General features: G+C 46.0%; 1 protein-coding gene across 1 annotated transcript in view; it reads left to right on the top strand.

The window, feature by feature from the left end:
• Positions 1–13,406, top strand: part of SPO11 (SPO11 initiator of meiotic double strand breaks) — a 41,008-nt gene extending 27,602 nt beyond the window's left edge. The window contains exons 10-13 of the mRNA XM_060233233.1: positions 159–196; positions 3,875–3,951; positions 12,364–12,475; positions 13,030–13,406. Of these exons, the coding sequence (XP_060089216.1) occupies positions 159–196; positions 3,875–3,951; positions 12,364–12,475; positions 13,030–13,149 (347 nt within the window). The 3' untranslated portion in view covers positions 13,150–13,406. The remainder of the gene's footprint in view (positions 1–158; positions 197–3,874; positions 3,952–12,363; positions 12,476–13,029) is intronic.
• The last annotated feature ends 263 nt before the right edge of the window (positions 13,407–13,669 follow it).

Below are 13,669 nucleotides of genomic sequence, written 5' to 3'. Positions count from 1 at the left end.
CAAAATGTTTTACAGATGGTTGTGAAACAAAACAAATAGTGGTTTTTTTGTTATTTATTTTCAGTTTTGTACCAGTATAGAGGAAGGTGGAGTTGCATAATGTACCATGCTTCAAAAGTGACAAAGCCTAATAATTGATACTTTCCCCCCCCAACTAGGTATTGAAATAATGTGTGTCTACAAGTATGGATCTGTGGTAAATTTTTCTCAGTTTTACATAGATAGTATTCACCATTTGATCTTGTAACTGAAATATGTAACCTGCTGTTAACTGAAATTTTTTCATGCAGCCTTTTTGGTTTAGGAGTAAGAGACTATATCTGGGACCAAGCCTTGTATATGTTGTAATTTAAGCAAGCATATATCTTTCCCTCCTTCTGTATGTCTGCTCAAAACTTCCCTACCAAGCTGCTTTCCTTGCCCTGCCAGTGAAAAATCAGTGTGTACATTGGGAACAAGGGAGGTGGACAGACAATAGCCAGAGAAAGGGTTAAGCATTATCCTCTTATTTTTGATCACAGTTTCTGAGGATGCTTTCTTTTCTTTTTTTTTTAAGCACACTGGAAGAGTCCTCATGTGCCTTCTAATTTGGTTTTGTCAGCTAGAGTAAACAGTGCTTGTTACATGTTCCAGTGGGTTTGCTTTGTATAAAGCAGTTTCAGATGTTCATTTATGTATATATGTGTGTGTATATATATATATATATATATATATATATATATATATATATATATATACACACACACACACACATGTATATATATGTGTGTATATATATATGTAGATGACTGGGGAAGGCAATGGCAAACCACCCCGTAAAAAGTCTGCTGTGAAAACGTCATGAAAACAATGTCACCCCAGAGTCGGAAACGACTGGTGCTTGCACAGGGGACCTTTCCTTTCCTTATGCTGTAGAGTTAGCGGAGGCTTTCAGACTTTGTCCATATGAGCTTTTAAAGCCAAGAAGAAAAATGAGCAGCACTACAACTAGTGGGGAAAAAGTAAAAGAGATACGCCAAAAAAATGTGAGTTGACGAAGGATGCTTACACAGGATGAAGGAGTGCATAATTTGGTGGCAGTAGAGTAGATGGGCATGTCTGTCAGCAATCACCATATGATAAAGTCATCAGAAGTACAAAGCTATCACTGTAAGCCTTTTCACTTCTTCCATGTAGATAGATCCAAGTAGTCAGCTGTGTTGGTCTGAAGTAGTAGAACAAAATAGGAGTCAATTGCACCTTTAAGACCAACTTAGTTTTATTCAGAACGTAAGCTCTCTAAGCACACTTCAGACGAGGAATCCGGTACAGTGAGCAAATCCACACATAGCTGGTAGTCAGTGGTTTAGAATGCAAAATGGTACAAATTTAAGATTCAGTGACAGAATAGTAAAATTAACAAATTGAACAAACCTTTGATCTGAGTAGCATGAGCGTGCAAAAGCAATAAAACAGTAATATGTTTAATGACTATGTTGTCATTAACAGGCTTAATACAATATAGTCATTAACAGACATTCTCACATTTTGACATTCCTCATCTGATGAAGTGTGCTTAGAGAGCACACAAAAGCTTAAGTTCTGAATAAAACTAAGTTGGTCTTAAAGGTGCAACTTGACTCCTATTTTGTTCTATTTCTTCCATGATAATTGATGGAGCTCCCGAGCCATTTGTTTAAGGAAGAGTCTACATCCACCTGATAATTGCCTGTGCGTTGATGGAGGCAGCAGGGAAGCATTTCTGTCACTTAAAATTATGGTTAGGAAACAAGAAGATAAAATGTTAAAGGAACATGTTCCTCATCGGTGCTGCTTACTGACTATTTATTTATTTATTTATTTTATTTCATTCGATTTATATCCCGCCCTACCCCACCGAAGCGGGCTCAGGGCAGCTTACAACATAAAACTCTAACAATAAATCAGCTTAAAATACATTAATAGTTAATACAGTAAAATACATAATGCAATGAGAAGTTGGTAAACAAGTTTTATCTGTACAATTTTTCATCCCTTTTACTGGAAAGTCCCCTATTTGCTTTTATTATATTTGTCCTTAATAATTCTGTTCCCATAGTATAAACTAAGATGAGTAGCCATGCTAGTCTGTCTGTAGTTGCAAGATTCCATTAGCACCTTCAAGACAAAATTGGTGCAGGTTATGAGCTTTTGTGAGTCACTGCTAATTCACTGAAGACCACAATGTTAGAATATGTATGGATAACAAAGTTAATACATATTTTGATGTTTTTCTAATTTTTCAGTCTGCATGATAGTATTCCTCCATCTCGAATCTGTGTTTTCTGTATGAAAAGGGACAATTTGCAAAGCCTCAGCCAGAAGAGAAGACACTGAAATCTTTCCCTCTGCTGGGAAACCCCTGCTTCCCAGCTACTTTTTCGCAAAAGTCTTGGAAGCATGGTTAGCACAAGTAAAACCATCTGGTGGGTTTGTAAAAGCTGTGATTGGAGGAAGACATAATCTACCACTGCCTGCTTCATTTCTCCTGCAAATGTTTTTCCTTCAATTTGTACATCAGTAGGAAACACATGATTTGGAATATGATGCTTGCTGTCAAGTGTGTGACTCTTTCCTTAGTTTAAATTCAGTACTGATTATAACAGAAAGTAGGTGTAGTTGTTCATGTGCTTTAATTTGTTTTAGAACAAAATAGGAGTCGATTGCACCTTTAAGACCAACTTAGTTTTATAAATTAGTTTAATTTATAATTAAATTAATAAATTAATAAAACTAAGTTGGTCTTAAAGGTGTAATCGACTCCTATTTTGTTCTACTACTTCAGACCAACAAGGCTGCCTATTTGGATTTAATTTATTTTATTAAATTTGTTTAACTGTGCAAAGGCATAAATACATATAATGGATGGATGTAACTATTAAAAACCACAACAATCTGACTGAAACCTTTATTAGGCATTTGTTTATAAGAATCCAGATAACAGCAAGTTGGAGACAATACAATTACATTATAAAAATAAATGCAATTTAGAACTATAAACATCTAAATTTATTATAAAATCAAGGATAGACTAAAGAATAATCCTGTCAATACTTCTTTGTTTTTCACCTAACCCTATAAACCCACATAACCAGCCTATTCAGTTTGCTTATTGCCCACCAGCGAAAATAGACAAGAAATATTAATATTTGTTGAAACATGCATACAAGTAAAGACATATTTGTTTAAAGTTTAAACAGCACAAATATTTCTTTCCAACTTTGCTGAGGATTCTTAGCCTTGGTTAGTACCAATACTGGGGGAGGGAGAAATAAACTGAAAGGTATAAGATGGGATGGGAAGAGTGAAATTGAAGGGAGAGGCAAAAAAAAAGCAAAGTAGAAGCAGGACAATCAAGTGGACTAAAGTGAACTATTATAGAAAACTGAGAGCCAGAACTAGGTACCACAACAGTAAACAAGCACAATTTATTTATTTATATTATCAAATTTATATCCCGCCCTCCCCTAATGGGCTCAATGAAGGGCCATGGCTCAGTGGCAGAGCATCTGCTCATTTTGCAGAAGGTTCCAGGTTCAATTTCTGGCAACTCCAGGTTAAAAAATCTGACAGTAGGTGATGTGAAAGACCTCTGTATCAGACCCTAGAGAGTCACTTTTAGTCTGAGTAGACAATACTGATCTTGATGGACCCAAGGTCGGATTCAGTACAAGGTGGCTTCATGTGTTCAGATGTACAATTGATCCATTGTATGTTCCCATAGCACACTTTTAAGTCAGATAAACTGCTGCACAAATATAGTAATACTGCTTGAAACTCTGGTTTTAGATAGTTTCAGTTCATTAACAGCAAATAGAAACAGAACTAAGTACAATTTTGTTATTTTATACTTCAGTCAATGTCATTTGAAGCCCATCACCTCACAGTTCCAGCTATAAGATGGCTTGGACTCCTTCCATCAGATTTTGAAAGGTTGGTTATTTTCCTAATTAATGAAAAGTCTGCTTTAAATTCCATAAAACTGGAACAATTCTACTGTTTTAAAATACATATTGGAAAGTGAAAAGCAAAGGTGAAAAGGAAAGATTCACCAAACTGAATGCAGATTTCCAGAGAACAGCAAGGAGAGATAAGGAGGCCTTCCTGAAGGAACAATGCAAAGCAATAGAGGAAAATAATAGAATGGGAACGACAAGAGATCTATTCAAGAAAATTGGAGAAATCAAGGGAACATTTCGTGCAAAGATGACCATGATAAAGGACAAAAATGGTAGGGACCTAACAGAAGCAGAAGAGATCAGGAAGAGGTGGCAAGAATACACAGAAGAATTATACAAGAAGGATCTCAAGGTCCTGGACAACCATGACAGTGAAATTGATGACCTTGAGCCAGACATCCTGGAGGGTGAAGTCAAATGGGCTTTAGAAAGCGTTACTAACAACAAAGCGAGCGAAGATGAAGGTATCCCAGTTGAGCTATTCAAAGTCCTAAAAGATGATGCTGTTAAAGTGATGCACACATTATGTCAACAAACAGTGGCCACAGGATTGGAAAAGATCAGTTTATATTCCAATCCCAAAGAAGGAATACCAAGGAATGTTCAAACTATCACACCATTGCACTCCTTTCACATGCCAGCAAGGTCATGTTGAAGATTCTACAAGCTAGGCTTCAGCAGTATGTTGATCGGGAACTACCAGAAGTTCAAGCTGGGTTTTGGAGAGGTAGAGGAACTAGAGATCAAATTGCCAACATTTGCTGAATTATGGAGAAAGCACGGGAGAATCAGAAAAACATCTATTTCTGTTTAATTGACTATGCTAAAGCCTTTGATTGTGTGGATCACAACAAACTATGGCAAGTCCTTAAAGAGATGGGAGTATCAGACCACCTCACATGTCTCCTGAGAAACCTGTACAAGGATCAAGAAGCAACGGTCAGAACGGGATATGGAACAATTGATTGATTTAGAATAGGAAAAGGAGTTTGACAAGGATGTATATTGTCACCCTACTTATTTAATTTATATGCAGAGTACATCATGTGGAATGCTGGCCTGGATGAAACACAAGCCAGAATTAAGATTGCCGGGAGAAACAACAACCTCAGATATGCAGATGACACTACTCTAATGGCAGAAAGAGAGGAGGACCTAAAGAACCTCTTGTTGAGGGTGAAAGAGGAGAGCACAAAAGTAGGCTTGAAACTCAACATCAAAAAAACTAAGATCATGGCATCTGGCCCCATCACACCTTGGCAAATAGAAGGGGAAGACATGGAAGTAGCGACAGACTTCACATTTCTGGGATCCAAGATCACTGCAGATGGTGACTGTAGCCATGAAATTAAAAGAAGTTTGCTCCTTGGGAGGACAGCTATGGTGAACCTGGGCAGTATAATAAAAAGTAGAGGCATCGCCCTGCCAACAAAACTCCGTATGGTCAAAGCAATGGTATTCCCAGTAGTAATGTATGGCTATGAGAGCTGGACCATAAGGAAGGCCGAGCGCAGAAGAATAGATGCTTTTGAGATGTGGTGCTGGAGAAACTCTTGAGAGTCCCTTGGATTTCAAGAAGATCAAATCAGTCAGTCCCAAGGGAAATCAACCCAGACTGTTCACTGGAAGGTCAGATGCTGAAGCTGAAGTTCAAATACTTTGGCCACCAAATGAGAAGGGAGCACTCATTGGAGAAGATCCTGATGCTAGGAAAGACAGAAGGTGTAACGTACTCGAAGCGGAGACGAGAGTAGGGCAACATGGTTTATTAGGAGCACGTTGCAAGGGAGGGAACACGCGGGCCGGGTCCCGCTTATATACAATCCCCGGTACAGCCTACAGGGTTGGTCAGGCCAATCCTGACCCGTTGAACTTCCCGCCACAGCTGTTGATGGGCGGGGAGATTCGCGCCCTGCGCTAGGTCGCATATTATTTACTGATACACTACACCCCTCCCCCCCTGGTTAATGAACATAGTCTTGCAGATATGCGGGAGGTCGGCGCTCTCTGGTGGACCGTCTGGGGAGGTCCTGTGGGGGAGGCGCCGCCACCGCATCTGATGTTGCAGGGGACCCTGGTGCGGACGGTGGCGGCCGGACTGGTTCTTCGGCTCCTTCGGGCTCTGGCGGTTCCGGTGCTACCTGGGCCGGCGTTGGGGGTGATGGGCCCGCGTCCTCCGGTCGGTCCCCGATGAGCTCCTCTCCGGCTCTTGCCTCTTCTGTGTCTGCCAGTTCCTCTGGTAGCGTGCGGCGCCTCAATTGGTCTATGTGCCGCCGTAGTACCTGGCCCCCCTCAGTTGATATGTCGTAATGGCGGGACCCGGTGACTCGTAGCACTCGGCCCGCCACCCAATTGGGCCCCCTGGCGTAGTTTCGGGCGTAAACCGGGTCGCCCGCGAAGAAACCCCTGACTGCGTCCCGGACCTCGGGGCTCTCGCGGGTGTCTGACGCCCGGTCAGGGTGTAGTCTGTCCAGCCTAGTTATGAGCTTTCGCCCCATGAGGAGCTCGGCCGGGCTAACCCCTGTGACCGGGTTGGGGGTGATCCTATTGTCGAATAGGAATGCTGCTAATCGGTGGTCCCAGTCTCCCTGTACAATACGGCCCAGGGCTTCCTTGGTGGTGCGGACCATCCGCTCTGCCTGGCCGTTGGTGGCTGGGTGGAAGGGGGCCGACCTTATGTGCCTAATAAGGTATCGCTGGAGGAACGCCTGGAAGTCTGCGGACGTGAAAGCGGTCCCATTGTCCGAGACTATGGTGTCCGGGATACCGTGTGTGCTTAAGACCCTGCGTAATGCTCGGATTGCGGCTGCGGACGAGGTGGACCCTACGGGGATGACCTCGAGCCATTTGGTGTAGGCGTCCACAATTATCATGAAGATCTGCCCCTGGAATGGCCCCGCGAAGTCGAGGTGGAGTCTCGACCATGGTTTCCTGGTGGACTCCCACCTAGTGGCGGGGGCGCTGGGAGGCTCGGGCCGCGACTCTTGGCACGTCTGGCACCTGCGGACCCAACTCTCTATTTCCCCGTCCATTCCCGGCCACCAGACGTAGCTTCTGGCCAGGGCCTTCATGCGAACTATGCCGGGGTGGGTCTCATGGAGGGATTCTAGAACACGCCTTTGCAGCGGGGGCGGAATCACCACCCTACTCCCCCATAGTAGGCACCCCTTGTGTGCCGCTAGTTCCTCCCTCCTGACCTTATAGGGTTTGAAATCTTCCCCCATGTTCCCCTCTGGCCACCCCCTCACCACCCAGTCGAGCACCCGTGCAAGTGTCTTATGTTTCTGGGTGGCCTTGGCGACCTCCGCTGCGTGAAGGGGCGGCTCTGGGAGGCTTTCCATCAGCATGACCTGGTGCGCGGGGGCGGGGTCTGGACCCGTTTCCGGAAGCGGCAAGCAGCTGAGCGCGTCAGCATGACCCATAGCCTTGCCGGCCCGGTGTACCAGTGTGTAAGTGTAGGAGTTGAGGAATTGATTCCACCTCAACACGCGCTGTGACAGGATTTGGGGGGTTTGTCGATCTGGGGCCAGCAGGCCTAAGAGGGGCTTGTGGTCCGTGGCTATGGTGAACCTCCGCCCGTACAGATACTCATGGAACTTGCGGACCCCCGCCACGATCGCCAGAGCCTCCTTGTCTATTTGCGCGTAATTGCGCTCTGCCGGTGTCAGTGTGCGGGAGTAGTACGCTACCGGCACCTCCCTCCCGTCCGGGAGTTGGTGCCCCAGGACTGCTCCCACCCCATACGGCGACGCATCGCAAGCCAAGATGACGGGGAGGCCCTCGTCAAAATGGTGGAGCACCGTGTTGGACACCAGAACGTCCTTGACCGCCTGAAACGCGGCGGCTTGTCGTTTGCCCCAAACCCAAGGGGTTTTTTTATCCAGTAGGCGGTGAAGGGGCTCTGCTAGGGCTGCCTTGTGGGGGAGGAATGAGTGATAAAAGTTAAGGACCCCCAAGAAGCTTTGTAGCTCCGCTTTGCAGGTGGGGGCCGGAGCTTGCACGATGGCCCGTGTCTTTTCTTCCGTGGGGTGGATACCCGCTGCGTCCACGGCGAACCCCAGGAACTCCACCCGCGGAACCCCCAGCAGGCACTTCTCCCTCTTGACTTTTAGCCCCGCAGCCTGGAACCGGCGGAGCACCTCTCTTAGGCGGTTGCCGAATTCTTCGGGGTCCGGGGCGGCGACTAAAACATCATCGAAGAACGGCTGGACTCCGGGGATCCCTTTAAGGAGAGCGTCCATTATACTCTGGAAGATCCCCGGAGCGACGCTTACCCCGAACTGTAGCCTCCTCACCCGGAAGGCCCCCCTGTGCGTTACTATCGTTTGGGCTTCCGCCGTCTTAGCATCTACCGGGAGCTGCTGGTAGGCCTGTGCCAGGTCCAGCTTCCCGAAGATCTTGGACCCCGCTAGGGCCGCCAGAACGTGGTTTACCACCGGCACTGGGTAGGGGTTATCCTGCAGTGCCTTGTTTATCGTGCATTTATAGTCTGCACAGATCCGCACCTCCCCGTTTGGCTTGATGGGGGTTACGATGGGGGTCTCCCAGGTGGCATAGTCCACAGGCTCCAGGACACCCTGGGCTGTGAGGCGGTCTAGTTCGGCCTCTATTTTTGGCTTTAAAGCGAACGGGACCCTCCTTGCCTTGAGCCGGATCGGCCTGACCGTGGGGTCTAGGGGCAGGGAGATGGCCGGCCCCTTGTAGCTTCCCAGGGACCCATCGAATACTTCGGGGAACTCTTTGCAAATCTCCCCGAACCCGCTGGGTGTTAAGGTTTGCCCCACCCCCTCCACGCGTATCCCCAAGGGTTTGAACCAATCTAGCCCCAGCAGGGTGGCAAGTTGGCGCTTTACCACCAGGATGTCCAGCGGCCCGTAGAAGGACCCCCTCTCAACTTGCACCCGCGCCCACCCCGCGATTTGCACCGGGTTCTTCTGAAAGTCCCGGAGTATGAAGTTCGCCGGCCGTAGTTGCAGCCGCTGCCGGGGGCACAGTTCCCTCAGGGTCTCCTCCGCTATGAGGGAAATGGAGGAACCTGAGTCCACCTCCATTTGGCAGGGGTTCCCTTCGATGAGGACTGCCACTTTAATTTTATCGGGGGTGGCGTGGGGCAAGTTCAGTACCTGTAGGGACGTGGAGTCTGCTGAGTGGGACTCCGCTGACTCGTGGTGCGTGGTCGGCCTCCGACGGTTGAGCTTGGCCCGGCAAGCCCTGGCGATGTGGCCGGTCTTCCCGCAACTCCGACAGTCCCAGGTCCGGTACTGGCAGTCTCTCCGATCGTGGGAGTCGCCGCAGCTGGCGCACTTGGTGGCCGGAACCCTCTCCGACGCTGGTGGTCGATCGGCCGCTCGGGGGCGTTGGGCCGCTCTGCTGGGTGGGCCGGCGGGGCGACGCAGCTGGTAGGCTTCTCTCTCCTCCATGCGGTCGTGGTCCAGCTCCTCGTGGTGGACGGCGTCTGACCGGGTCTTGGGAAAGGTCCTGGAGGTCCTCTCGAACGCCACCGCTTCGCTGAAGGCGCTCTGGAGGGTGAGCTCTTCTTTGGCGAAGAGCTTCTGTTGGAGCCTCTCGTCGCGGAGGCCCCACGTGAATCTGTCGGCCAGGGTGTCTTCCAGCTGGGGGAAGTTGCAGTTCCCGGCGATCTTGCGGAGGGCCACCAGATAGTCGGCGGCCGATTCTCCTGCCGCCTGGTCCCTCCTGTGGAACAGGAATCTGCGAGCCACCCGGGAGGGCTGCGGCAAGAAGTGGCCCGTGAGGAGTCTGATGATCTCCTCGTAGGATTTCTCCGCCAGGCGGGCGGGCGCCGAGAGACCCTTTGCGATCTCGAACGTCGCAGGCCCGCATACGCTCAGGAGAACATCCCTCTTTGCTCCGGCGTCGGTAACCTTGTTGGCCCGGAGGTAGAACTCGACCCGTTCCGAGTAGGACTCCCAGCCCTCTGGATTTGCGGGGTCGAAGGGCTCGAGGTGGCCAGTGATTCCGCCCTGGTTGGCCATGGTGGCGGCGGCGGTCGTGGCCGGTCGTTCGTTGCCCGAGATCTCCGTCGTAGCCGATAAGGCTAGGATCCCACCTTCGTCGCCAGTGTAACGTACTCGAAGCGGAGACGAGAGTAGGGCAACATGGTTTATTAGGAGCACGTTGCAAGGGAGGGAACACGCGGGCCGGGTCCCGCTTATATACAATCCCCGGTACAGCCTACAGGGTTGGTCAGGCCAATCCTGACCCGTTGAACTTCCCGCCACAGCTGTTGATGGGCGGGGAGATTCGCGCCCTGCGCTAGGTCGCATATTATTTACTGATACACTACAGAAGGCAAAAGAAGGGGATGGCAAAAGATGAGATGGCTGGACAGTGTTACTGATGTAACAAACACGAATTGGAGCAGACTTCGGAGGATGGTGGAAGACAGGAGGGCCTGGCGTGACTTTGTCCATGGGGTCGCAAAGAGTCAGACTCGACTGTGCGACTGAACAACAACAAAGATGTTGTTAAGAACCATCTATTGAGACTCTTAAATGCCTTATCTAGCTACAAGAGTCCAGCCACAAATTAAGATCCAGTTCTGTGTTAATAATATTTTATTTATATCCCGCCCTCCCCGCTGCAGCAGGCTCAGGGCAGCTCACAAAATGTGGCATAAATACAACGGTTACAATAATAAAACATTATATCATACAATATACAATTTACAATATTTTCTGTTACATTAAAAACATTTTAATTAAAACCATCAGTTAATTAAACTAACATTTTCAGGTGCTATATTCTAGATGTTCTCCTCTGGTAATTTATGATGACCGTATATAATAGGCTATGATCCACATTAAGAGAAGGCCAGCTGAAAGAAAGTAGTCTTGCAGGCCCTATGGAATTGAACAAGACTCCGCAGGGCCCACACCTCATCTGGTAGTTGGTTCCACCAGTGTGGAGCTGTGATCGAAAAGGCCCTTTCTCTCGTAGTCTTCAATCTGGCCTCCTTCGACCTGGGGACTGTCAAAAGATTTTGTGCACCTGATCTCAGTACTCTCTGGGGCACATATGGGAAGAGACGGTCTCTAAGGTAGGCAGGTCCTCAGCCATAGAGGGCTTTAAAGGTAATAACCAGCACTTTGTAACGAATCCGATATACAATTTAGGATGCCTATGTATTATTATGTTCTGTAGTTTTGGATTACTATTTACAAATAGTTCTCCATTCATATGTGACACTCAAAAACCCATGTATTTTCTATATCCACAATTAGACAAGCACAAAAATATTTCATACAGAATTCAGCACTGTGAGAATTTTAGCTGCTGCTTTTGTCAAAAGCAAATTTAAAATTCCTAAGAATACAGTGAAAAACTGAAAACAGTGATAATGTCTGGTGAAATCTAAAAAGCTAATAGAGCTAAGGAGTTGAAGCTTATTGATCTGCAAAGTTTCTTTCTTATGACTAGCAGAAGCACAATAAATTATACAACGCAATAAAACACATGCAAATTGGTATTAAGCATACACAGCTTAGATTATGGTAAGAGGCATCACATTCAGGCAAGTTGAGCAACAGGTCATGGTGCGAGAGGCAGGAGGGCTTCAGGCTACCCCCCACCCCGTGCTGTTTTGCAGATGGGAAATAACCTTGGTGTGTGTGATTTGCCATGTTGGGAGACTGTATATTGCGGTTGCCAGCCACCAGGTGGGGCCATGATCCTTAGACCAGGGTTTCCCAAACTTTCCCCTTCCCCCCGGGGCCCAGTTATTTTTACACTTCTCTTTCACGGCCCACTAAAATTTGGGGGTGGAGCAAGGAGACTTTGGGGGGTGGAGACAGGAAAGCCTGTCTTTCTTCTATAGAGGTCTCCGAGGAAAACAGAGCTCAGGCTTTGCAGCATGTGTCAATCTTCAAGCCTAGCTTTTATCTGCACAACAGAGAGATGGGAAAGGGAAGAAGCAGAGCTCATGCTTTGCTGGGGGTGGGACTAGCTTTGGCTTTTCTTGTGACCCGGTATTGAGGCTTCCATGGCCCTGTGCCGAGTTGCGACCCTGCAAGTGGGAAACGCTGCCTTAGACTATAGAGATCAGTTTCCCTGGAGAAAATGGCAGCTTCAGAGGGTGAACTGTATGGCATCACGTCCTCATTGGATTCCCTCCTCTCTTCACACTATGCCCTTCTTAGGCTCCATGCTGAAATGTCTGAAAATTTCCCAACCCAGAGTTGGGCTGTATGTTATGTTAATAATTACATATTCCCCCCCCCCCCCAAATGTGTAATTTGCCCCTCAATCTCTCTAGATTTCTTTTACAAAGGAATGTTTCACTATTATTATTTGAGCATGTTGTACATAAAATTACTATTTATGAACAGTTTTGGAAAAGTATATATAGCCAGACTATCTGCTTTTTTAGGCTGAATATTCCTAAGAGTGCACTGATACCACTGACTAAACGAGACCAGAGTAAGCTAAGCAGTTTGCAGATGAGGCCTTACATTTCTTATCACCCGCCCTGGAAAAAAGAAGTATGTATAAATAATGTGGTTCTTTTCCCCATTTCTTGAATTCTGAGAGTCGTCTGCTTATGGAAAGCTCTGCAAATGGGGTCTCTATCCCCTCCAGTGCAAAGATATGCTGTTTTCCTTTTATCGTAATAGTTTTAAACTGATAAATGTATTATGGTTTTATATGTTTTATGGAATTGATTGTTTTTATGATACTGTAAGCCGCCCTGAGTCCGCTTGCGGAGAGGGCGGGATATAAATGTAAAGTAATAAATAAATAAATAAAGTAAATCTCTGCAAGTGAAGAGATTTTTTTTTAATGAAAGCTACATCTGCAGTGGTCTATCGATATCACAATACTCTAGGTAGTCTTTTTGAAAAATAAAAGTGATTGTGGGGATGAAATGAATTGTAGCCAAAGGGCTATGTGACACTAACAAAGATAACCTAACTTTCATGATGTGAACCAGTCAGTCTTCAACAAGGCTATATCATATTTTGCTGTGCTGCAGTGACTCCTCTGGATCCTTTGTGCATCCTTTGAAAAATTTATTTTTCAATCTTTTTCTTTTCAGCTAGATATTATGGCAGTATCTAAAATGAAGGCTGAAATCCAAGCTCTGAATTCTTTTTCATCAGATTACCTATCCAAAGTATATTTGCCAAACAAGTTGCAGTTTGGTGGATGGATATGAATATTTGGACTACCTTTCAAAAGGCAGGTTTCACTCAAAGCTGTTAAACCAGGCTTCATAAAAATGGCAGTCATTCTGAATGAAACACTATAAAGATATTGTTTGAGATTTTTAAAATGTTTTTGGGAATTTCTTCTTGTACATCTTTATAATTTTTTTACCCATGTTCTTATCTGTGCTTGCAGTAGTTCAGAGGTGTTTTAGATTTATTGATCACCTGTAAATACAAATAAAAATCTTATATTTCTGATGTAAAACTTTGATTAGTTCTCATGATCTAAACATGAAGTAAAACTCAGTTTCTTTACCTAACACTGAATATCCAAACTTTTATTTTTAGCAAATAAGCTACATTTTCAGTGTAAAGTTGGAATAACAACACTGCACATTTTAGCCCACATCATTTATCAATTACATGCAAAGGAATTTCTGGCTGCCTTGTTCAAAAACAATTTGAGTGCTCTAACCTGGAGAATTATTACTTGCATTTATCACAGAAACAAATTAAGTAAAATCATAT

The sequence above is a fragment of the Heteronotia binoei genome, chromosome 2 (assembly GCF_032191835.1).
Source record: "Heteronotia binoei isolate CCM8104 ecotype False Entrance Well chromosome 2, APGP_CSIRO_Hbin_v1, whole genome shotgun sequence".
Lineage (NCBI taxonomy): Eukaryota > Metazoa > Chordata > Lepidosauria > Squamata > Gekkonidae > Heteronotia > Heteronotia binoei.
Note: the sequence above shows the minus strand (reverse complement) of the source record. Positions and strands in the feature narration are given on the sequence as shown.